This window comes from Capra hircus, chromosome 7 (genome assembly GCF_001704415.2).
Source record: "Capra hircus breed San Clemente chromosome 7, ASM170441v1, whole genome shotgun sequence".
NCBI lineage: Eukaryota > Metazoa > Chordata > Mammalia > Artiodactyla > Bovidae > Capra > Capra hircus.
In genome coordinates this window covers 71,372,298-71,396,269 of record NC_030814.1, presented here as the reverse complement: position 1 = coordinate 71,396,269, position 23,972 = coordinate 71,372,298, and the positions used below count along the sequence as shown (strand labels likewise).

General features: G+C 47.4%; 2 protein-coding genes and 1 pseudogene across 8 annotated transcripts; 2 read left to right on the top strand and 1 right to left on the bottom strand.

Moving 5' to 3' along the window:
• RMND5B (required for meiotic nuclear division 5 homolog B) lies at positions 782 to 18,574 on the top strand. Of its 7 annotated transcripts, XM_013965413.2 has the most exons (12): positions 783 to 1,306; positions 1,462 to 1,582; positions 5,623 to 5,786; positions 9,376 to 9,427; positions 12,528 to 12,673; positions 12,774 to 12,914; positions 15,105 to 15,205; positions 15,385 to 15,551; positions 15,996 to 16,161; positions 17,582 to 17,684; positions 17,778 to 17,932; positions 18,020 to 18,574. In XM_013965413.2, the coding sequence occupies exons 3-12, from the start codon at positions 5,709 to 5,711 to the stop codon at positions 18,081 to 18,083; spliced, it is 1,173 nt and encodes a 390-aa protein (XP_013820867.1). In that variant the 5' UTR covers positions 783 to 1,306; positions 1,462 to 1,582; positions 5,623 to 5,708; the 3' UTR covers positions 18,084 to 18,574. The 7 variants fall into 7 exon arrangements, with proteins under 7 accessions (XP_005682830.1, XP_013820867.1, XP_013820868.1 ...); XM_005682773.3 differs by lacking the exon at positions 9,376 to 9,427 and having other exon boundaries at positions 782 to 1,306; XM_013965414.2 differs by lacking the exon at positions 9,376 to 9,427 and having other exon boundaries at positions 785 to 1,306; positions 12,578 to 12,673.
• LOC102190124 lies at positions 5,794 to 7,165 on the top strand (annotated as a pseudogene).
• On the bottom strand, positions 19,454 to 23,440 carry NHP2 (NHP2 ribonucleoprotein). Its single transcript, XM_005682777.1, has 4 exons — positions 23,166 to 23,440; positions 23,018 to 23,087; positions 20,459 to 20,564; positions 19,454 to 19,834 (listed from the first exon to the last, which is right to left on the bottom strand). The coding sequence occupies exons 1-4, from the start codon at positions 23,323 to 23,325 to the stop codon at positions 19,709 to 19,711; spliced, it is 462 nt and encodes a 153-aa protein (XP_005682834.1). The 5' UTR covers positions 23,326 to 23,440; the 3' UTR covers positions 19,454 to 19,708.

Genomic DNA, 23,972 nt, shown 5'->3' with positions numbered 1-23,972 from the left:
GCAAGGTTCACTCAACCCTCCGACCCCCACAACTCCCACGTGGGCCAGGACCACCCAAGCTCCCGGTGCAGACAAGCTTCTCTGGGATGCTCTGACAACTCTGTAGGTTCCTGGAGGGGCTGTTGATAGCCCTCTTCCCTGCAAGTTTCATCAGGTTTGAAGCCTAGGTTTCCTCATTCATAAACAGAGGATATTGGCTACTTTAGACTATTTCTGAGCACCTCCAGTGTTCCAAGCACAGGGTGTTGGGGATACAACAGCGGTGAGTACCAAGTGCTGGGCCCAATGGAGCTTTTATCTTGAAAGGAAGGGTGGGGAGAGTTAGGGGCAGGAAACCAGAATAAACAAATAAACGCTCAAGACAATTAAAAAGTCAAAGATTATAAAGAAAACATGACTGGATTGTGCAAGTGCTATACAGAAAACAAACCAAGATTGTGCAAGGCTGTTCTGTTGGGATGGGGAAGAGGTACGGAAGGTTGGAAGGCAAAAGGCCTTAGAATGAGACTGGCCCTGAAAGGAAGCAAGAAGTCAGGGGAAAAGAGGCCTTTTCGGGATGTTTCTACTCCAAGTCCCTGAAGCCTTTGGAGGGGATGGGCCGGGAGGGGCTACTCTACCCCTTCCTTGCAAAGCAAGGGTGCCTGGGAGGGTTGTGAATTCAGTCCTTCGGGTCACCGCCTACTCTCTCCTCCTTCGTCTTACCCTTCCGCCTCAGGGCGGTTGTGCAACCCCCGTCTCTTCTCCATTCTGCACAGAGGGCGACCAATGGAGGCCAGCAGATCAGGGCTGAGTACCTCACAGCTGAATTTAATTGCCCAGTGTCAGGCGCCATCGCGGGGAAGCCTAACTGTTGGACCTTACGTGCACTGTATTGCGTGCTATTGTTTTTCTTTGAATGAGAGTGGAGGGCGGGGAGCTGGGGCGGCACAGTCGTTTCTGGTCTAGAGCTGCTTACTGCTGAGCCGCCCCGCGTACCCTTGCTGGCCAGCGAGTGGGTTGCTCCGATTCCTTCCCGCACACGTGGAAAGTCGGGGCCCAGCCGGAGGGGTCGGCTGCTGGGGCCCCTTCCCCTCGGGCTCCCTAGGGGAACCCCGTCACAGCCTCAGCAAACATTATCTAAGGTGTAGTTTCCTAGCCGCCGCCGGGATCCTGTAGCCGACTTCACTCTTAGTGCGCGGAAGGGGGAGACTCGGCCACCCCTCCGCGAAGCCGTGAGTGGGCGAGTCCGGAGCGGCTGAGCAACTGCCGTGGCTTCCGGTTCCGTTGACAGCTGCACCGGAAACCAGAGACCCGGCTGCAGGACCAGGTGAGAGCCCGCTGGCCTCCCGGCTGGGAGGTGCGGCTCAAGGGCGTGGCGCGGTGGGCTGCTGCTCCGCCAGGCTCCCAGTCCCCGGATCTCCTTCCAAGCTTCGGGACTAAGCGCCCATCTCCAGTCCTCCTTCGGGTTTGTTTTCTCCGCAGACCTCGGCCCGGGCAGGGAGTTGGACCCTTGCATTCTCAGAGAAATTTGAGGAGCCGCCCCTACTGGGGAGGTCGCTCGAACCGGCACGTCCCATCCAATCGCGACCCGGCCGAGTTGGAGGTAACCCGTCACGGGGGATCTGGGAGAAGTTTTCTAGGCAGTGGGAAAAACCCTGAGGTGGAAATAAGCTGATGTTCGAGAAACAGAAAACTAGTGTGATTGGAATATGGCCATTGAGAGGGACAGTGGTAGGAGATGAGGTTGGAGAGGTGGTTTGGAGTCACATAGAACCTTGTAGACCATAAAAACAAGGGTGGTTTTTAAGTACGTGTCATTTTTTTTTTTAATTCTTTATCTTTTTGTTGTGCTGGGTCTTTGTTGCTGCTCATGGGCTTCCTCTAGTTGGAGCAAGCAGGGGCTACTTTTCCTTGTGGTGCACAGGTTTCTCATTCAAAGGCTTCTCTTGTAGAGCCTGAGCTCTAGGCATGCAGGATTCATCAATTGGGGTGCACAGGCTCAGTTGGGGCACCTGGATTGTAGCTGCTCCACAGCATGTGGGATCTTCCCAGACCAGGGAGCGAACCCTGCATTGGCAGGCAGATTCTCATCCACTGAACCCCCAGGAAAGTCCACTCTATTGGTTTTTAAGCAGAGGAGTGATGTATAAGGTGAAGAATGGATAGAGGTGGGGAGTGTAAAAGGTTAAGTGTTGGGCCAGCGGAGGCTGTTCAGTTCTGTGTCAAGCAAAGGGGACTTTCTGTGATTTGCACAAACTTCTCTCCTTACCCGCTCACCTCAGAAGGTGCCCCTCTTGTGTTAGGATACTGAAGACTGAGGACAAGACCCCTGTGCACACACCTTGGTGGGGATTTCATTATTTCACTCATGTCTCCTCCTGCCCAACCAGGACAAGTGTGAGTTCCGGTCCCCTAATTAGGAAGTACATGTACCCACTGTGGACCAGGCCATAGGCCTGGGGAGAGAAGATGAGACTGGACTCCAGCCCTGAGCAGCTCACAGTCTAGTGTGGGGAGACAGACATGTGAATGGGCAGTTACTGTGCTGAAGTGCTGAGAACTCGGATGTCTGTGGTATGGGGCACCCTTGATAGAGGTTTGGTTTGTGAAGCAGGGGAGGAGGTAGGGAGATTTCACTGAGGGCTTCATGGGGGAGCTGATGATTAAATGTCATCTTGTGTTCTTGCAGAGAACACTCTAGACATAGGAAGAGTGGCATCTGGACGTAGGAAAAGCTCATGCAAAGGAAGTGAGTGAATGTACAATGGCAGAGGGCTTCTGTGTCAAACCATGGCAGTGAGGAGTAAACGGGTGACAGGATCTGATGTGTTGTTTTGGGGTGATCACCCTGGTAGATAATTTCTGTCCATGTGAGACCTTGGGGAGGAGGGCTTAGGACAATGGAAGTGAAATTCCCTGGATTAATCCTGAAGACAGACTCCCACTCATCCATCCTTGTGCCTGGTGAAGATGCCCAAATGTGACTAAGAGTGGCTTACCCTGGACACACTGAATTGGCCTCTTGGGCTTTTCAGATGGAATACCTCCAGGCAGTTATATTTTCCCATCTCATTCATTTAAAAAAATTTTATTGAGGTAATCACACTTGTCAGTTCATGGTACATTTAACTGGTTCACACAGGCCATTTTTCTCCTTGGCATTCATTTACGTATTTCCCTTTTATCCCTATTCCTCCCTCCATTCCCTTCATCTCCGCCCTGACTGCAGAAAGCCATTCTCTTATGTGTTTGGTACATATCCTTTTATTTGCATGTGTCCTTGGTTGTATACCTATATTTTAAAAGTGCATAAATGGTATTCTACCTGGATTTAATTTTGTTTTGTTTTTTTTTTTCCCTTCAGTACCATGTTTTGGCATCTTACTGATGTTGCTGTGGTTTCTCAGTACTACCCCAGGTTCCACAGATGCATCTCCCAGATTTTGCTTCCTTGACTTACAACTTCCTCTAGGCTCCTGAGTTGTCTCAAGCTCAAGCAGCACTGGGATAAAAATTCATCTCCTTCCTCAGCTTTTAAATTCAGTTTCAAGTTGCTGATGTGGGCTTCCCTTTAATAATCCTGGTATTAGTTGATGTCTGACAGGGTCATACTCTTTGATGTTGGTGAGGTCCTAACCTTTCTTGAGCTGTGTTTATTTTTGGTAAATTGTGATTCTGGTTCCTAGACCCTTTTGGCAAATACTCTTTTGTACTGCCATCTTTCCTAGTTGATCATCTCATAGGCTGTGAGGTTACTTTCCTGTTGCTTGTCATCATGAATCATTGCTGTGTACTCATTCCAACTACAAATATTGGCTGTGTTCCTTTCCTGGTGAGATGGTGGCCTGTTAAGCTGGTCCAGAGAAGACTGTGATGCAGACTGCTTCAGAGAGGAGCTCTGGAGCCAGACTGCCCAGCTTTAGTTCGAGATCCTCTACTTTGCAGCTATGTGACCTTGAGCAGTTTAATATGAATTTCATTTTGTGTTCTGTAAAGTGGGTCTCAGTGTACGTGCCTCATAGTGCAGTTTTAAGAATTTAGTAAATTAGTTAATTAATGCCAAGTCATTAGAGTAGTTCCTATCACATAATAAGCCCCTATGAAATATTAACTATTAATAGTAATAATTATAGTATATTATTTCCAACAGGTATCCCTGTTATATTTTGCTTGTAATGGTTCATATCCAGTTATAGGGTATTTCTTCAGGGAGCATGAAAAGGGGGGCCTGTTTTCTAGACACGGTGATGAACAAATGCTAGTGTGATAGTGTCAGCCATAAGGAGGGAGGACATGAATACATCTTAAGGCCCTGCGTACCATTTCTCCATCACTCATCACCTGTTTGATAAGGAGACACTGGCTGCAGGTTGGGCTGAGATGATGGGGCCAGAACTAACAGTGCTGCTGGGAATGGGAAGAGAGTCTGGTAAAACTGGGAGAATCCCAATGGTCACTTTGGACACAGAACTCTCTTTGTGGTGTTACTCTGTACCCTTCTTTGAGAGAGAGAACAACTGACTAGATTTGATCATTTGAGAGGTGCATTTGACAGAACCCTCTCACTTTTTTGGCGGGGAGGGCTTCCCTGGTGGCTCAGACAGTAAAGAATCTGCCTGCAATGTGGGAGACCTGGATTCAATCCCTGGGTTGGGAAGATCCCCTGGAAAAGGGAACGGCTACCCACTCCAGTATTCTGGCCTGGAGAATTCCATGGACAGAGGGGCCTGGCAGGCTGCAGTCCATGGGGTCGCAAAGAGTTGGACACGACTGAGTGACTTTCACTTTAAATCCTGTAGATGGAGGGATGAGGAGTGAAATCAACTCTATCACTAATATTTTAAGGATTGTCTATGTGTTCAGTGTCACAGGCTGCTCTGAAATGGAAGGGAGCAGTGGCCCAGTGTTGAAGGGATTTAGCAGTGGGACCTCAGTGGTAAGAAAGGTAGGACAAGACAAGTCAACTCTCTTTCAGTGGTATAATGAGAAGGAAAGTTGTGTTGCAACAAGAGATTTTCTAGTCTAGTGGGGGAGGCAGGCCCTCAAACAGATCATTACCCAGTGATCAAAACGGAAATAGAAGGATGCCAAGAGGGAGTGGAGAGAGCCAGGTGGGAGCAGGCTAGGGATAGCTGCAGAATATGACCTCTGATGGGCCATTTTCTCCAGTAGTTGAGGAGGTGAAGGGTGATAGAGAGTATACCAAGGCCTGGAGCTGTGATGGAGTATAGATAGTATTGCCTACTGAGGGCTCCGCAAGGCCTGCTCTCCATTTTGATTTAAAAGAGAGATGAAGGGAATCCCCTGGTGGTACAGTGGTTAAGACTTCATGATTCCACTACAGGGGTCACGGGTTTGATCGGGGAACTAAGATCCCTGCATGCTGGGATCAGGCGAAAAAAGGAAGAGAGATGGATGAAGATTCTGATGAAGAGTTGAAAACAATGAACATAGGAGTAATTTTCTTAACATGATTCAGAAAACCCCTGTCCTCATGTCTCCCTTCACCCTCCAATGGGCACCCTGGCTGAGGGTTATGGAAGCTGTGTACGTATATGTTAGGCTGGGAATTTCACATTGAAATATGATATGGGAATGGTAGGGTGGGATCTGGAAGCCCTCTTCACTGCCCCTCTGACCCAGGTGGGGGCCTGACACAGTGGCTGCTATGGAGCAGTGTGCAAGTGTGGAGAGAGAGGTGGACAAGGTCCTGCAGAAGTTCCTGACCTATGGGCAGCACTGTGAACAGAGCCTGGAGGAGCTGCTGCACTACGTGGGCCAGCTGCGGGCTGAGCTGGCCAGCACAGGTGGGTGTCCCCTCATGAGAGTCCCACATCTGCCTCCTTAGGGGCCTAGGAGACCCCAAGGCTACTTGATGACGGAGTTCTGGAAGGATGGTGGTTAGGGCATTGATAACATGGGTCCTTAGGACTCTTCAACAGGGGACAGTGGAAGTCTCTGAACTATTTCAGAAAACCCAACAGAAATGGTTAATTTATCTGAGATCATTTACGTTTATTTTTTGATTTGCTTTTCTATTTTGAATGTTTAAGACATTTTAAGATGTTTTCAAATGTATAGAAAAGTTCTAAGAACAGTATAAAGAGCTCATATATACCCCTTTACTTAGATTCACCAACTGCTAATATGTTGCCATATTTGTTTTATCAGTTTGCTCACATATTCTTATTACTTTAAAAACCACTAGAAAGTAAGCTGCAGATATTACACAGCTAAGTATGACCTAAGGTCAAGGGCATTCTTTTACATAAGTTCAGTGTAATTATTAAAATCAAGAAGTTAACCAAGCCACTGACTAGTTTCTGGGAGGCAGGAGTAGAAGGTCTGCCAGTTGATGGTAATGGCAGGTGAGGAAACTAATGAGGACTATCCAGTAGGAATTCATGAGTATTTGTCAACCTTTGAGAATTCCATTGGTGTTGTGGATGAGATGCTGAAGACCAAGATGTCTGTTTCTAGAAATGAGATGTTGCAGAAGTTGGACCCACTCGAACAGGTAAAAGTGGATTCAGTTTCTGGCTTACACATTAAATTCAATGTTTGGGGTTTATTTGGCAACTCATGGAGTCAGTCCTAAGGAACATTCAGTAAAGCAGGAATTGGAGAGAATCAGAGTATATGTGAACAGAGTCAAAGAAATAACAGGCAAGAAAAAGGCTAGCAAGTTGGACAGCGATGCAGCTTCAAGATTTGTAAAAAAAATACCCCCTGGGATCTAAAACCTAATAATGCATCCAAAGTTGCCAATAAAGGCAAAAGTAAAAATTAACCTTTTGGTTTTGACGTACACATATTAAAAAGTACATAATTCTTATTGTTTTCCACAAAATAGATGATTATGTGGTATTGTAAGTTTTAAATATATCCTTTATTGAATTCATGTATAAAAATTTGCATTTTAAATTTGTAATGCTGAATACTTTTTTCCTCAGTAAGATTGTTACCTTTATTGATTTTCTTATAGAACACTACGAGGTTTTTAACGTGGTATATATATATTTTTGAACTTCTTATTTTGTATTGGGGTATAGCCGATTAACAGTGTTGCGATGGTTTCCTGTGAGCACTGAAGAGACTCACCCATACATGTGCATGTATCCATTCTCCCCAGGGCTCCCCTCCCATCCAGGCTGCCACATGGGACTGAGCAGAGTTCCATGTGCTATACCATAGGTCCTTGTTGGTTATGCTTTTTAAATATAGCAGTGTATACATGTGTACCCCAAACAACATTGTGGTATACTTTTTATAGTTTACTGTCTCTTGATCAGACTTACTTTATTAGGTCACTCTTTCAAGTGTCATTTTATAAGCAATTATGAAATTCAAGTTAAATGTTCTTTGTAAACATTTGTCTATTTTTGATGAATAATGATTTTATGAAGTATGCTGAAATTATAAATACATCTGTTTCTACTACATAGTATTAAGAAAGAATGAAATGACTTAAATGTCCATTTTTTTCTGTACAGTTAGTTCACTGTGCTTTCATGATTTGAGGAATTAATGCTTTTTGTGATATTTGAAGTATGAAGAGCAGGAATTGGAGAGAATCAGAGTGTGCATGAGCTTTAAGGTTAGTCTTCAGGTCAGGGCAGTTTGCCGCTTGTTTAGTCACTCAGTTGTGCTCAACTCTCTGCGACAACATGGACTGTGGCCCACCAGGCTCCTCTGTCCATGGAATTTTCCAGGCAAGGTTGCTGGAGTGGGTTGCCATTTCCTTCTCCAACTTTGCCACTGTGTCCCATTTAAAACAAAATATATTCTTGTTAAATTTAAATGGGAAATGAGGTTGTACATTGATGGCTGAATTTGACATAATGGCTCTACCCTATCAGTAAAGCTGTAAATGTGTGGGACATGTTTTTTATTTTTCTCTTTTGAGTAAATCTTCCCTTGAAATTAGAAAGGTAGGTTTTAGAGATCCTTAGAAATGGAGGAGTTCATGCGTTTTTGGTGCTTATGCATAGTGCCCATAATTCTTTTGGCCTCACTTTTTCAGATTTCTTTTTATTTGTTTCTGAGGCTACAGCAAGTATGTACAATTATTTTGGAACAACTCTGTATGTTATATAATGCCACCACTTAAGCAGAGGAGAAATCCAAAGGAGAGTACATTGTGTTTATATTCTGATTTATTGTTCTGCAATATTTGTTACAGAGGATTCTAAATATTAAAACTGTTTTAATATCTAACTAAGCCCATGAATTTTAATTATATACCATTAATGCTTTCAGGTTTTTTTCTTTTTTTTTTCTAGCTTATTTATTTGGTTGCACTGGGTCTTAGTTTCAGCTTGTAGGACCTTTTTAGTTGTGGCATGTGGAATCTGGTTTCTGGACCAGGGATCAAACCCACACCCCCTGCATTAGGAGCTCAGAGTCTTAGCCACTGGACTACTAGGGAAGTCCCAATGCTTTCATTCTTTGAGTTCATATCATTATATATAGGAATGCCAAGTACAGTAAAGTACTTCAAGTTTTGAAAAAGAAGTGTTAAATTTTTCCATGTGATTAATTCTCCATAAGTAGCCTGGAATAAATGGATTTCTTGGTTTATGGTAGCAGATATGGGAAATGGTAATGGATTTTGTAAAGTGTATCGAACTCTTTCTGTGGCCCATGAAGAGGAAGACGCAGAAAGACAGATGCAGACAGTCTTCTGATGCAGATGTCAGACAGTTTTTGAAGTAGAACATTCACAGTTATTTCACTCCTTTTTTCACCTTCATCCCCTCTAAATTGTAGTTTTTTAAAAAGTAACTTCTTCATGAGTGAAGTAAATGTTAAGATAAAAAATTAAGTGAATATAGCTAATGAATGGCAATGGCACCCGACTCCAGTACTCTTGCCTGGAAAATCCCATGGACGGAGGAGCCTCATAGGCTAGAGTCCATGGGGTCGCTAAGAGTTGGACACGACTGAGCTTCTTCACTTTCACTTTTCACTTTCATGCATTGGAGAAGGAAACGGAACCCACTCCAGTGCTCTTGCCTGGAGAATCCCAGGGACAGAGGGGCCTGGTGGGCTTCTGTCTGTGGGGTCACACAGAGTCGGACACGACTGACGCGACTTAGCAGCAGCAGCAGCAGCTAATGAATATAGCTCATATTTCAGTTTGCCATTACCCAGTAATTTTCATAAAGCATTTTATTTCCCGGTCCAGGCTCTGATCTAAGATCAAGCACTGCACATAGTTTCTTGTGTCTGATCTTTAGTTTTTTTTAGTCTGGGACATTTCTACCACGTGCTTTTGTCTTTCAGGACATTGACATTTTGGGAACATTAAGGTCAGTGATTTTGCAGAATGTCTCTTGATTTGAATTTGTTTGCTCTTTCCTCATCTTTTTTTTTTTTTTTTTGCATTTTGGGCAGGATTACTTCAGAACTGATGTGTTTCTCAGTGCATCACATCAGGAGGTACAAGGTATCAGCTTGTTCCATTATGGGTGATGTTAACTTTGATCACTTGGTTAAGATGGTGTCTGCCAGGTTCCTATACCCTAATAATGTTAATATTTCTTTCTTTAGAGTTAATAAGTAATTTCTGGGGAGATACTTTGAGACTATATACATTTGCTGTGCGTCTTCACATTCTGCCTCATTGGTTTTCTCATCCCTTGACAATTCTTGCCTGAACAAATCACTACAGAGTTAGTTTCAACACAGGTGGTTTTTCCTGCTCTATCATTTCCTATACACTTGTTGGTAGGAATTTAACATAAGAAAGAAGCTTGCCTATCTTCCTTACTTAAGTCCATGCTCATAAATTCTTATTTTATTCAATGGGTTACAATCCATTACTATCAAGTTGTCTAAGATTTGACCAGAGGTAACCCCTATTTCCTATGTCATTTTTTTTTGGATTGAGCTATAACTCACATTAAAATTTACCCATTTAAAGTATACAATTTAGTGGATTTTAGTATATTTCCAGAATTGTACATTCATTACTACTAATTATAGAACATTTTCATCTCTCTCAAAAGAATCCCCCACCCATTAATAATAACTCTGTCAGGTTGGTTTATCTCGCTTCCTCAGTTCTTGTCTGTCACAATAAAAATTTGGAACAATGAACTAAAGGGTTTAAAACAACAAACAAGTTAAGAGCTCAGTTCAGCTCAAGCAGATAGATCTTTTATAAGACACTCACAAGACATGGGAGCAGGCCGACCCCAAAGGAATTGTCCTCCCCTTGCCTCTTGGCTTCCCCCTTTTTATACTTCCTGTCACTTCCTATTGGTTATGCCCTGTGCAGAATAGGGCTTATACCCACCAATAATCAATGAAAGGGAATGCAAATGGGCGTATGCTCAAGGCCGATTGACAACTGCAAGTTCTGTAACAGCAGGCCCTGGTGTTTACGACTTCCCATAATTCAGTCTGTTTTATATACATATATATATACATGTTATAATATATATATATTGGGCTTCCCTGATAGCTCAGTTGGTAAAGAATCCGCCTGTGATGCAGCAGACCCTGGTTCAATTCCTGGGTCAGGAAGATCCACTGGAGAAGGGATAGGCTACCCACTCCAGTATTCTTGGGCTTCCCTTGTGGCTCAGCTGGTAAAGAATCTGCCTGCAATGAGGGAGACCTGGGTTTGATCCCTGGGTTGGGAAGCTCCTTCAGCATATGCTCAAGGCTGATTGACAGTTGCAAGTTATATAAAAGCAGGCTCTGTTGTTTATGTCTTCCCATAATTCACTCTAATAATCTTATATACATACACATATATATCCATGTAATAATCATATATATAATCATATATGTATATAATGATATATATATAGAGAGGGACAGACTATTTATGAACCCTTAATGGGCTCCTAGCTACCTAAGGTTACTTGGAGAAGCCCCTGTGGTTAGTTTATATCCACTGTGTGCCTGGGATGCATGTGCAGGAGTTGGAAAGGTCTCTGTGGTTATTTTTGTAGCACATCTGTGAGCTCTCCGGGGTGTATCTGGGATGGAGTTTAGAGATCAGCTTGCATCCCTTTCAGCCAGGCCTCCCCTGGTTGCTCATGTCTAACTTCCGACCTTATAACTCCATTTCTGCTTCTCCTCCAGCCCCTGGCAACCACTAACCTACTTTCTGTGGACTGCTCTGGATACTTCATGTAAATGGAATCATGTAATATATGGCCTTTTATACTCTTTGACTTCGTGTGTTTTCAGGGCTCATCCCTATTGTGCCATGAATCATTGCTTTGTTCTTTTTTATGTGCTGGGTCATGTGGTAACTCTCTGTTCAACTTTTTGAAGAGCTGGCACACTGTTTTCTAAAGTAACTGCAACTTTTTGTATTCCCACCAACAATGTATGAGAGTTCCAATTTTCCCCCATCCTCACCCTCGCTTGCTTTTATGTTTTTTTTGTTGTTGTTGTTATAGCCATCCTAGTAGGAGGAGGCCCAGCCACCACCTTCTGTTTGTATTTGTCAGGACTCATTCAGTTAAATGTGACAGAAACCTAGCTCAGACCAGCTTAAACAAACACAAAGTGGGGGGTTGGGCTGCTGGATTTATAGTCTCAGGTAACTGAAAGGTCCAGCCCAGTTGGATCTGGGTGCTCATGTGATGCCTTCAATCTACACTGACTTCATTTTCAGAGCACCTCCTCTCTGGAGGTGGCTGTGGTGCTCCAGCAATTCCAGGAGTATACATTTTGTTTGTTTAGCAAGCTGGCAGAACGCATTTCTCTTCCAGGGCTTCTGATCTCAGAGCTGAGACACTCCCTGGTCCTCATGGGTCATGTTATCTTCCCTGGGTCATATTTTCCTCCCTGAACCCAGATGCTACCATCTAAAGAAGGGGCAGAGATGCTGGCTGGAAGAAGGGAGTTGTCTGCTCTTCTCTATTCCAAGCCCCACACGCTTTTGGTAGTGCATGTGGTTCACCCAGCCACGGGGGTGAAAAGCACTGTATTGTGAGACAGAAATGTCCTTGTGCTTCCCTGATGGACCCTGGCCTGCCTGGTGTCCTCTGGGTTAGAGGCATTAATGTGGGGATAATACTTTATGATTCAAAGCCTTCCCACACAGTGTCTCCCTCGAGATGTTAAGGAACCTTTGGTGTGGTGGTGAGGAGCCAGGGCTTCAGATCTGTCACTGCTGTGAGCTCTGGCAAGTTACTGCCTCAGCTTCCTCGGCTGGAGTGTAGGCTACTAACAGTGCCGGTGCACATAATGGTAGTGAGGATTAAATGAGCTAAAACCAAGTACTTAACCCACACTAAGTGCCAGAGCATCTTCATTTCACAGCAGCCTCCAAGGCCAGTGCTATCGCCTGTTTTATAGATGAGGAAATGAAGACTCCAGGCAATGAACTGGCTTGTCCCACTTGGCTAATTCCAAGTCATACAGTTAAAGAGTGGCGGGACCCAGAAGAGAGGCTGAGTCTTTCACTCTGGAGTTTAGGGCTGCTTCCCAGGCCTCCATGCTGGCATTTAGAATAGGGAGGCCGGGACAAGGCCTGCTCCTCTGTGTCCGAGTCCTGACTCATTACCGTTGTTTCTCTGCAGCCGTCCAGGGAACCCCTCTCTCAGCTCCCCTCTCCCTGGTTATGTCACAGTGCTGCCGGAAGATAAAAGACACCGTGCAGAAACTGGCTTCGGACCACAAGGACATTCACAGCAGTGTTTCCCGAGTGGGCAAAGCCATTGACAGGGTGAGCATGTGGGCAGCTCCAGACTGGAGGCGGGAATACCTGTGGCCAGGGTGAGAAGTGCAGGCCTGAGTCACAGGGCGCCGTCTCTCGTCCTTGTCAGAACTTTGACTCCGAGATTTGCGGTGTGGTCTCCGACGCAGTGTGGGACTCGCGGGAGAAGCAGCAGCAGACCCTGCAGATGGCCATCTTGGAGCACTTGTATCAGCAGGGCATGCTCAGTGTCGCTGAGGAGCTGTGTCAGGTAACGGGCTCACCGGGGAGGTGCTGGCACCTGCCTGTTCTGCTTTCTGCTTGGTAGTGTTCTTTACATTAGGACCCCATTATTATTATTATTTTTATATCCAGACAGGTCAGTTTATGTACATGACTCAGACATGGGTGTCAGGGGAACACCTGTTCCCAGAGACCTGTCTCCAGCAGACAGTTGGCCTGGCAGGGCATCCTCCCCTCTGGACTGCACATGGGGAGTCCAAGGTTTCCGTCAAGACTGTGTGCCTTTACCTTGTTTCCTTAAATGAGTTCATCTCTATTTTATTAAAACGAAAAACAACAAAAATAGTTCATCCATTGCTCCCACCCCCTACCCTCCACTTCTTTTAAGCACCAATCTGTTCTTTGTATTTATGAGCTTGGTTTTCTCAAAAACTTTTTAGATTCCACATGTAAGTGAGATCATACAGTAGCTGTCTTTGTCTGGCACATTTCATTTAGCATAATGCTCCCATCCATGTTATCACAAATGACAGGATTTCCCCACTTTTTTTAATGGCTGAATGCGTGCATGCTCAGTCGCCCAGTCATGTCTGACTCTTTGCAGCCCCATGGACTGTAGCCCACCAGGCTTCTCTGTGCATGGGATTTTCCAGGCAAGAATACTGGAGTGGGTTGCCATTTCTTACTCTAGGGGATTTTCTGACCCAGGGATTGAACCCAAGTGTCTTACGTCTCCTGCGTTGGCAGGCGGGTTCTTTACCACCGGTGCCATCTGGGAAGCAATATTTCATTATATATATACATATATATATTTAGATGGTAAAGAATCTGCCTGCAATGCAGGAGACCCAGGTTTGATGCCTGTGAAGGGAATGGCTCTTCACTCCAGTATTCTCTTCTGGAGAATTCCATGGACAAAGGAGCCATGGACACAAGGACAGTGGGATACAGTTGATTGGGTTGCAGAGTCAGACATGACTGAGCGACTATGTATTTATTTTATATATATATATATATATATATATATATATATACACACACACACCACATTTTCTTTATCTATTCATCCATAAATGGACACCTAGGTTGCTTCCTTAGCTTGGCTACTGTAAATAATCCTGCCGTGAATATGGGGCGGTGGTGCAGATATCTTTTCAAGTTAGTGCTTTCATTTTCTTTGGGAAAATACCCAGAAGTGGGATTGCTAGATCATATGGTAGCTATATTTTAATTTTCTGAGAAACTTCCATACTGTTATCCATAGTGGCTGCACCAGTTTATGTTCCCACCAAAGATGCATGAGGGTTCCCCTTTCTCCACATGCTTGCCAGCACTTATTTCTTGTCTTTTCGATAACAACCATTCTGACAGGAGTGAGGTGATGGCTCACTGTGGTGTTGATTTGCATTGCCCTGATGATTAATGAGGTAGAGCATCTTTTCATGCGCCTGCTGGCCATTTTGATGTCTTCTTTGAAAAAATGTCTCTTCAGATATTGTCTCCATTTTTTATAAGAATTTTTTCTTTTGCTATTGAGTTTTTATATATTTTGGATATTAGTCCCTTAGGTAACACGATCTGCAGATATTTTTTCCTATCCTGTAGGTTGCCTTTTCATTTTGTTGATGGTTTCCTTTACTGTTTCAGAAGCTTTAAATTTAGTTTGATGTAGTCCTACTTGTTTGTTTTGCTTTTGTTACTTCTTAAATTTATTTTAGAAATCAGTGTCCCTGCCATAAATGGAAAATAGCTACAAAATATATACAATACAAAGTGAAATTATGAATTTCTAGCTGGATTTGGGTGTCCGCCAGAGTTCTCAGTGCCTGATAATCCTTTTCTTAAAAGGGAAGACTAGTAAAATGACAAAGTTGTACTTGTTAGGTGTTAAACGACACCCTGGCAGTGAAAGTAAAGGATGCTTTCCCTTAATGTAATTAGGGGGATTGAAAAAGAGTGATTTTCTCTCCGTGCTACTCAGTGTGGGTCTCCAGTACCACAGCAGATGGGGTGGGGTTTGCAGTCTGTCCTCTGGGAGGCCAGCATGTAGCACTCAGCCTCCCAGAACTTGAACTGGGAAAAAGAGGAGTCCAAGGGACTGGCAAGAGACCATGGCCCCTCTCTGGCTTGTCTTTGGTGGATGAGGTTTTACTAGGTGTGGAGCAGAGAAGTTTGGAAGCACAGTCCTCCAGTGGTAGATCGCTCTCTCTCCCTCTAGGAATCAACACTGAATGTGGACTTGGATTTCAAGCAGCCTTTCCTGGAGTTGAATCGTATCCTGGAAGCTCTGCATGAACAAGACCTGGGGCCAGCATTGGAGTACGTTGGCCTTTGGGTGGTCCCACAGGGGACAGGGCTTGTCTGCTCTTCGCGTCACCCAGCATACTTGACACACCTCCAGTCCTGTCTCACGGGCCTCACAGAAGATTTTGGAGGCCCTGCCAAGCCCCCTTCTCTTGCCTTACTAGCTCCCACTCAGCTGGCCTCTTTCTCCCCAGGTGGGCTGTCTCCCACAGGCAGCGCCTGCTGGAGCTCAATAGCTCCCTGGAGTTCAAGCTGCACCGACTGCAGTTCATCCGTCTCCTGGCAGGTGGCCCTGAGAAGCAGCTGGAGGCCCTCAGCTACGCCCGGCACTTCCAGCCCTTTGCTCACGTGCACCAGCGTGGTACGTGCCCAGGTGCTGGGGTGGCCCCTGCAACATGCATTCCCTTATGCTGCTCGGCCGCACCTGCTATACCGCATGCCCCCCCACCGCTCCCCCCCCAAAAAAAGATTAGCTAGTACTGGAGCAGAGGGACACGAGCCTGAGACCCGCTCCTTGGACGCAGCTGGAAGGGTGGGGAAGAAACTGAAACCCCTCCCTACGTCACGTTGTACGGTCATGCTTGCCACAGAAACAGCCCTGAAACCTTACTTCCTCACTGGGTTTTAGGGAAAACTGGCCTTGCCAGAGGGCATTTTAATCCTCGATTGGCCAGGTCATGGGCCTGGGAGCCATGGGGCACAGCCTGCTCCCCATACTGTCTCTGCAGCCCTGCCACCCGAGGGCTGGAGGCAGAGCCTGGAGAAAAGCTGCCTCCTTGCACCCTGATTCCCTTTTGCCTTGTAGAGATCCAGGTGATGATGGGCAGTCTGGTGTACCTGCAGCTGGGTTTGGAGAAGTCACCCTACTGCCATCTCCTGGACAACAGCCATTGGGCCGAGATCTGTGAGACCTTTACACGTGATGCTTGTTCCCTGTTGGGCCTTTCTGTGGAGTCACCCCTCAGTGTCAGGTATAGTCAGCCCTGAGGGGGCAGTACAAGTGGGCGGGCTGAGGGAAACCCAACTTGTCAAGGCCCTGCCCTGTCCAGGGGTGGTGTTTGGTGCCTTCACAGACCTAAACTGGCTGCTCAGTCACTCTTCCAGGTAGGAATTACCTTTCTTTCTAGTACCCCTCCCAGGTGGTGCTTGTGGTAAAAACCTGCCTGCTATGCAGGAAACATAAGGGACGTGGGTTCAATCCCCGGGTAGGCAAGATGCCTTGGAGGAGGAAATGGCAACCCACTCCAGTATTCTTGCCTGGAGATTCTCATGGATAAAGGAGACTGGTGGGCTACAGTCCATGGGGTCACAAAGAGTCGGACATGGCTGAAGTGACTTAACACACACTACAGCTGGAGAACAGATTTAGAGTTGTGGCCTGGGGTCACCACAAGGTCAGTGGCAGAGTCAGGGTTCCCATTTTGTAAGGTCTCTTGAATGAAGTCTGTGCTTCCTGCACCTCACCTCTGGGTAATCACAGGACCCTCTGACGGCCAAGCCTTCTGGCCACCTCGTGTCTCAAACACCACTTCCCTCAGGGAGACTGAGTAGCTGAGTCACAGGTGCTGAGAGCGTTCGCTTTGATGGCTCCTTTACAGTAATATTCTCATGGCTTCAAACCAACCCAAGAGTTACAGGTGCTGTTACCCTCATTTTACAGGAAGAAACAGAGGCTCCTAAGGCCTCATAGGGGATGAAGGTCACCTGGACCTGACCCCACCACATACACATGTGTGGTGTATGTACATACAGTGGTGTATTTTATTTAGGCTGGCCGTGGAACCGCAGGGGGCGCATTTGTCTGCCCAGTCGTGATAGGCTCCATCCTCCAGTTTCTTCCCATGGACTCTGGTTACAGAACATTCTTCCCCAGCACGAACATGGGCACCTTAGGCCGGTTCTGTTTGCACACCTGCTCTGCGTATTGCAGGGGTTTGGCACCCCAGGCTCCAGTCAGTCGGTTCCCCATCCCCACCCCAATCCTAGTGAAAACTGAATCTACTTTTTCCCATTTCTAAGTGCCCTGGTTGATAACCAGTTATAGACGTGCACTGTGATGACAGAATGGGGTACACAGGCAGGATGAGGCCCTTCCGAACATTAATGTCCCTGTCACACTGAGGATGTATCCGTGGATGAACAGGTATCTGGCCCCTGGATATTCCTTTTGTCCAAATTTTGGGGTGCATTAGAATGACTTTCTAGAGTTAAGACACAGAACCACGTATGTGGCTTTCTGCATGACCTGAGAGATTTTTAAGGACTGGTTTGATCAAGTGCCACTTTGAAACCCTGTGCTGAGTCATGTACTGACAGCGTGCAGTGCCTTTTGTCTGTCTGCTGGGCTCTTGGTCAGGCTGGTCCCTCCAGCCCCTGCTCTCTGTTCTGCAGCTTTGCCTCTGGCTGTGTGGCACTGCCTGTGCTGATGAATATCAAAGCTGTGATGGAGCAGAGGCAGTGCTCTGGGGTCTGGAGTCACAAGGACGAGCTACCGGTGAGGCCCAGCGTGGGGGGGAGGCACGGCCTGAAGCACTGGGGAGGACAGCACCACAGGAAGGGGGACTCACCCCACTGTTGGCCTCCCCAGATTGAGATTGAACTCGGCATGAAGTGCTGGTACCACTCTGTGTTCGCGTGCCCCATCCTCCGCCAGCAGACGTCAGATTCCAACCCTCCCATCAAGCTCATCTGTGGCCATGTCATCTCCCGAGATGCACTCAACAAGCTCATTAATGGAGGAAAGTAAGTTCCTGGGGTTCTCTCCCACCTTAGGTTGATTCTTCTGCTGGCTGGCCACCTGAGACATTCTTGGTTCTTCTCCCTTTGTAGGCTGAAGTGTCCCTACTGTCCCATGGAGCAGAACCCAGCAGATGGGAAACGCATCATATTCTGATTCCTGCTGGGGAGGAACTTTGTTGCAAGAGGTCTTTCACCCACAAGCCTTGGTCTGTCTCGGTGGGGGTAGTTGGCTTCCGTGAACTGTGGTTCATTTCAGAGCAACTGGCTGAGGAGTGCCACCACAAGCAGGGCCGGCCCTCTAGCAGAGGCCAAGGAGGGAGATGAGACAGCCTACAGCAGGCAGCTGGCTTCTTGATGAACGGCAGGGAAACTGGCGTCTTGTACTCCTGCTCTGCTTCCTGCTCTTTATATTTGCTGTTGACTAAGTGGCAACTGACAGAATAGCAAAGGACTTGGTGGGCACAGCAGATGTCTTCCATCCCCGCCCTCAGCCAGATCTCTTCCTGCTACACCAAGGCTTGTGTCCACTCCTCCCATTGTACAGCCTCACAGCTCTATGTGTCAGCTGCCCACTGTAGTCCAGGATAGAACTAAATGCCGTGGTTTTATAACTTTGAGCAAATATATTCACAGGCCTTCTCCTTACTTTGCCTGCCTTTAGCTTCACTGGCAAAGAATTACCATGTGCCCACTGTGCACAGGTGCAGGGCGTGCCGGTTGGGAGCGTGGCAGCCACAGAGTGCAGTTGGAAAGAACCCAACCTGCGTGTGATTGGGAGAAAACGCTAGGAGATGGCAAACCCTGGGCAAGACGCTTTTACATATACATAATTGTATTACTTCCTCATTAGAAACGAGTGTGAAGGGATATAGAAAGATGAAATTACTTGCCCAGAAGGGCTCACAGCTTATCAAGAAGAGAGCTTGGAGTTTAAACCGGTTCCAACCCTCAAGCCCAAGGTCCTTCCAGTTTATTGCAGGGTGCCTGAAGCTTGGCTGCTGTGTGTACTGAGTCTGCACTGGGCCTCTCAGAGCAGGAAGGCACTGTAAGTCTAAAATGTGTGAAGAGATGAGGTTACTGGGGCCATAATGGCAAAGCAGGAGAGATGGCCTGGGATTGTGCATTAGCTTCAAATACCTACTTAAAATTTACTGTGTGGGGAGGTAAATTGCATCCGTCAGCTTCCCAGAGGCATTTAAGGCTCTCGGGGGGGAAAAAGAAAAGAGGAACGGGGGTGTCCCCAACATAGGAACCATAGGCTCTATGAAGTGGGTTCTGGGCTCAGCTGGCTTGCCCTGCAGCTCCCAGCTACTCTAGAAGTAGAGTGGAAAGCTCAGGGTGGGAGCAGGGTCTGTTCTCAGCTTGAGTCCAGCACTGACCCTGGTGGCCAAGCATTCACACCGAGCATTATTGAAGTCCTGGGGTCTTCTGGTGAGAAAGGTTACTTCTGCTCTTTCCTCCCCACCAACAACTTGGCCCCACCAGTAGTTGCTGCTTAAAAAAAAAAAACACCCGCAGACTCACCACATTTTAGTTTTAGGATTTACTTCCCCCACATCACATTCTTGAAACTATCTTCACTGAAGCTCAACAGGAAACAGCACTGCCGGAGACGATGCTGGCTTTGCTGTTGTGAAGTAGCTGTTGGAGCTGCTTAGGAAGAATACGTGCCTCGGGACCACGGAGATGTCTGAATGTGGGCAGCAGGAGGGCAGCCAACTGGCCCGCCACCAAGCCAACTGTTTTTGGAGCAGGTGCCCAGGTTGTGCCTAAGTTCCTTCACATGGGTGGGGGCAGGGCTTGCACCTCCTCTAGGCACTCGTCATAGGCCTCCTGGTATTCCTCGTGGGGCTTGACCATTATCACGCAGGTGGGGCGCTTAGAGCCAGCGGCTGCACCCAGGTCCTGCAGAGAAGGAAGAAAGGCTGTTTGGAACAAAGGCCACACAACCTGTGCACCAAGGAGTCACAAACTGATGGTCCACCAGCCTAATGCAGCCCACAGACATGTGCTAGTCAGCCAATGTTAACATTTTGAATTGGTTGCCACCATCTAAACTCATCAGACTTTCAAGCTGTGGTCCAGCGACACTGGGCCTACAGTTCCATAGGGCAATTGTGAAAGGGCTCCAGCTCAGTAGGGGCTGTCCCCTTAAGCAGGGCCTATGCTTTCCAGGGCCCTGCTATTCCCCACCCCTTGGAGCCCAGACCTGGCCTCTGCTATGTAAGGATAACGACAGCTGCAGGTCCCTAGAACATCCCTTCTGAACACTGCACCCACCTAACAGGACTGACACGTTCAAGTTCACCTTCTGTTTCATTCCCACAGTCCCATTTTACAGGGAAGTAGAAGTACAGAGAGGTGACTTATCTGCATTCCCTCATCTGGGAAGCAGCAGAGCCAAGAATCCATCCAGGCCTGTCTTTAGCTCCAGAGCTCATGCTGTTTGCCACTATGACCTGCTGCCACCAACCTGATCCCAGGCCCTCTTCTGTGCTGACCAAGATCAGGGGCTCAGGGGCTCCTTACCGTCTTAGAGGGGATATAGACATACGGTAAATTCCGGTCTTCACACATAACTGGGAGATGGCAGTATACCTCAATGGGTAACGTGTCTCCTGCCAAAACCATAATCCTGAAATAAGAGAAATCACTGTCACTCCCAGCTTGCTGGTTCCCTTTTCAGTCATAAGGGAAGCCTCTGAGCTGGGCCTTGGGGGTTACAGAGATGGGTAAACAGGCCCCTGCCCTCAAGGAGCCCCATCATATATGTCTCCCAAACTCAAGAAATGCATTCAGATTTGTTTGGTGAGTGCATTCCTCTGGGGAGGTGATCTCTGTTGCCTGGCAACAAGTAAATGCCACCAAGTGTGACAAAAGGTACTGTACCAGGACAGATGAAGTATGAGAGATGCTAAGGAGTAAGAGCTCAGCTTTCCTTGGACAATCAAGAAAGGAATCAGGAAAAACACTTTAGAGGAAAGCTGAATGATGGACATCTGTCAGGCAGCCCATGGAGGGGCTTTGTTGCTGCCAGTCACTAAGTCATGTCCTACTCTTTGTGACCCCATGGACTATAGCCCGCCAGGCTCCTCTGTCCATGGGGTTTTTCCAGGCAAGAATACTGGAGTGGGGTGCCATTTCCTTCTCCAGGGGATCTTCCCAGATCAGGGATTGAACCTGCATCTCCTGCCTTGGCAGGCAGATTCTTTACCACTGAACTACCAGGGAAGCCCATAGAGGGGCTGGGGGCAGGGAAAGCATTAAAGGTGGAGAGAATCAGAAAGATACCAGATACACAGGGGATGGCTTTGGAATCCAGGATGTGGAGATAAGGCTGACAAGAAGGCTAGAAAAACTAGTCACATGTAAGGGTCTTGAGTGCTTCAAGGCTCATTCCTAAGAGAGATAGGGAACCAAGGAAAGCTTGCCAGAGAATCTGTAACTGTTCTAGCTGGCCAGGTGATGGGGTTCTGCGACAAGGGCCTCAGGAGCCCTGATGACAGCAGAAGAGTCTGTTCTAGGGGAGAGGAAACTGCAAGGAAAGAGCTCTTGGGTTCAAAGCAGTATGTCCACACTCCCTAGCTTTCCTTTGGCTCATAGACTCTCCTCCTCTGCAGGCTCCACTTCCTTTGAGTAGCCTTTGTTGTTTTTGGCCGTGCTGTGCAGCTTGTGGGATGTTAGTTCCCCAACCAAGGATGGAACCCTGGCCCGCTTGCAGTGGAAGCATGGAGTCCTAACCGCTGGACTGCCCAGAAATTCCAGAGAAGCCTTTCAGTGCTGGTATTCCCACAGCCTGGTCTTTCTGCTCTGTCAGTACGTTCTCTCAGCTGACCCCATCTGTAACCAAGGCTTCAAGTGCCAACTCTATATTGACAACTCCCAAATCTATTCTCTCCAACCCAACCCTATCCCAAACTGAACACCCATATAGCCACCTGCCTATCTGATAGTTCTGCTAGGGAGAGGGTTTCCATGTTTAAAAGTTACCTTGAAAACTTGTCTAAAACCAGACTCGTGATCTTCTCATACAAATCTGGCTCCCTCACTGTTCACTGTCTCAGTGAACGGGCCCTCTGTCCATCTGCCTGGAGCCCACACCTCCTCACTCTGTATGCGAAAGTCCTCTCATCCATCCACTTTAATTCTCTCCATCTCTGCCATCAATAACCCAATCAAAATTGCTCTCATCTCTTCTGCACCTGAGTAGCCACCTATCTCAATTTCTCCATCTATTTTTCCACCTCTGATCTTTTCCAAAGTTGCCAGAAAAACCTTCTAAAGATGTAAACATAATTATGTCACCCCTCACTTTAACACTCATTGGCTTCCAAAACTGAGTACAAAAACTAAACTTACAATGGCTTATTAGAGTCCCATGAGAAGGTAGCGCTTCTATCCACTACTACCCTCTCCTGCCCTGGAATCTACTTTCTTCTGGCAGAATGCCCCCCAAACCTGGAAGCCACAAACGAATCCTATATCTTCAGACCTCAGCTACCCCACCTAGGTCAGACTCCATAGAGCACCAAATCCTCCCAGCATTATTTGGCTCCTGAGCACCAACGTACCAGGCGCTTCTGAAAATAAAGCAGTGAGAGGCTTTATTCTGTTCTCAAAAAGCTTACTTTCTGGCCTGAGTGAGAGAGACAGGGAACAAAAATGCAAATAGTTTTCAGATCCTGAAAAATGCCAAAAAGGAAAGCTGTAGGATAATGAAGTCATTCTCGCTACACCCTGTACTTCTCCTTCATGCTTACCCATGACAACTTGTACTTTTGTGTGTATTTGATTACTGCCATTGTCTCCCCATAGCACAGTGCCTGAAAAACAGTAGACACTCGGTAAATAGTCGCTAAGTGAATGAAGCTGGGATCAATCCTAAGGAAGTTGGCTTATACGGTTTGGTTCCCCTGGAATTCACCTTCCCCAAGGTGTCCCTTTGAGCTCTTGTAAGTGGTATCGACATCTGTACGGAAGGGAATGTATCTTCTGCATACGACCCAAGTCGGAGCACTTTTACCAACTATCTGTTAAGCAGCAGGATACCATCCTCGAAATCCGGCGGAGGGTAGGGGGGATTCTTACCCTTTCTCGCCTTTGTTGATAAATTTCTGAACCTCCTTCACCCCGCGCCGAATCTGCTTCTGCTTCACGGCTGCAACGACAGAACAATCAGTCGGAGGGGGCCTCGGCCTGCCACCCGCTTCCCGCCCCGGCTCGGCGTCCACCGCACCTTTCTTGATGCATTTGTAGAGCTTCCGCGTGAGGCGGCGAGAAGCCAGAGGCTGCGCTATGGGGTTCAGATTCACCAGCAGTTCATGGTAAGTGCGCTCCCCGCAGCACGCGTCCGCCTGAGCCTCCGGCCCGTCCGGATCTGCCTTTATTTTGGTCATGGCAGCGACTGTGGCAACCTAGCACTCAAGGCACAAGTCCACGTGGCCGGCACTTCAGAAATCACTTCCGGGTCATGCTACTCTGCGGGAAGAGGCAGTGCGACATAGCCAATTAGGAAACAGGGAGCGCCGAGAGGTGGAGTCTTGGCCGTAGGGGCGGGGCCACTCCCACAATGCAGGCGGGGCGGAAGCGATTTAGGGCGCCAGTCGGCAAGGAAGCTGTGAATTTGGGCTAACTCGACAAGATAGTGAAAGGCAGAGGAAAGGCGTGCTACAGTCCATTGAGTCGCAAAGAATAGCACACAACTTCGCGACTAAACAACAACAACGGAGGGCCTATGAGGCGAGGGGCGAAGGCCGGAAGGAGGCGGGCCCTGGAGGAGGCGAAGAGGGACTAGGATCCGGGCTTGGGTTTGTGTGAGAGTTTAGCGTCACAGGTGTAGGCGGAGCAAGGAGGAAGCTGTACCTGTAGGGGCGTGACCGCATCTAAGCGGACAGGAGCCCTGCCTAAAGGGCGGGGTCTGCGACCAGAGTTGTGGAATGGGAAGTCTTCGGTGTGATTCCAAACCTCAGAATCTGATCCCTCACTTGGGCAGTTCCGATCCCCATCTCGTGCCAGGTCCTGAGTTGGTCCTGGGTGCTGTACC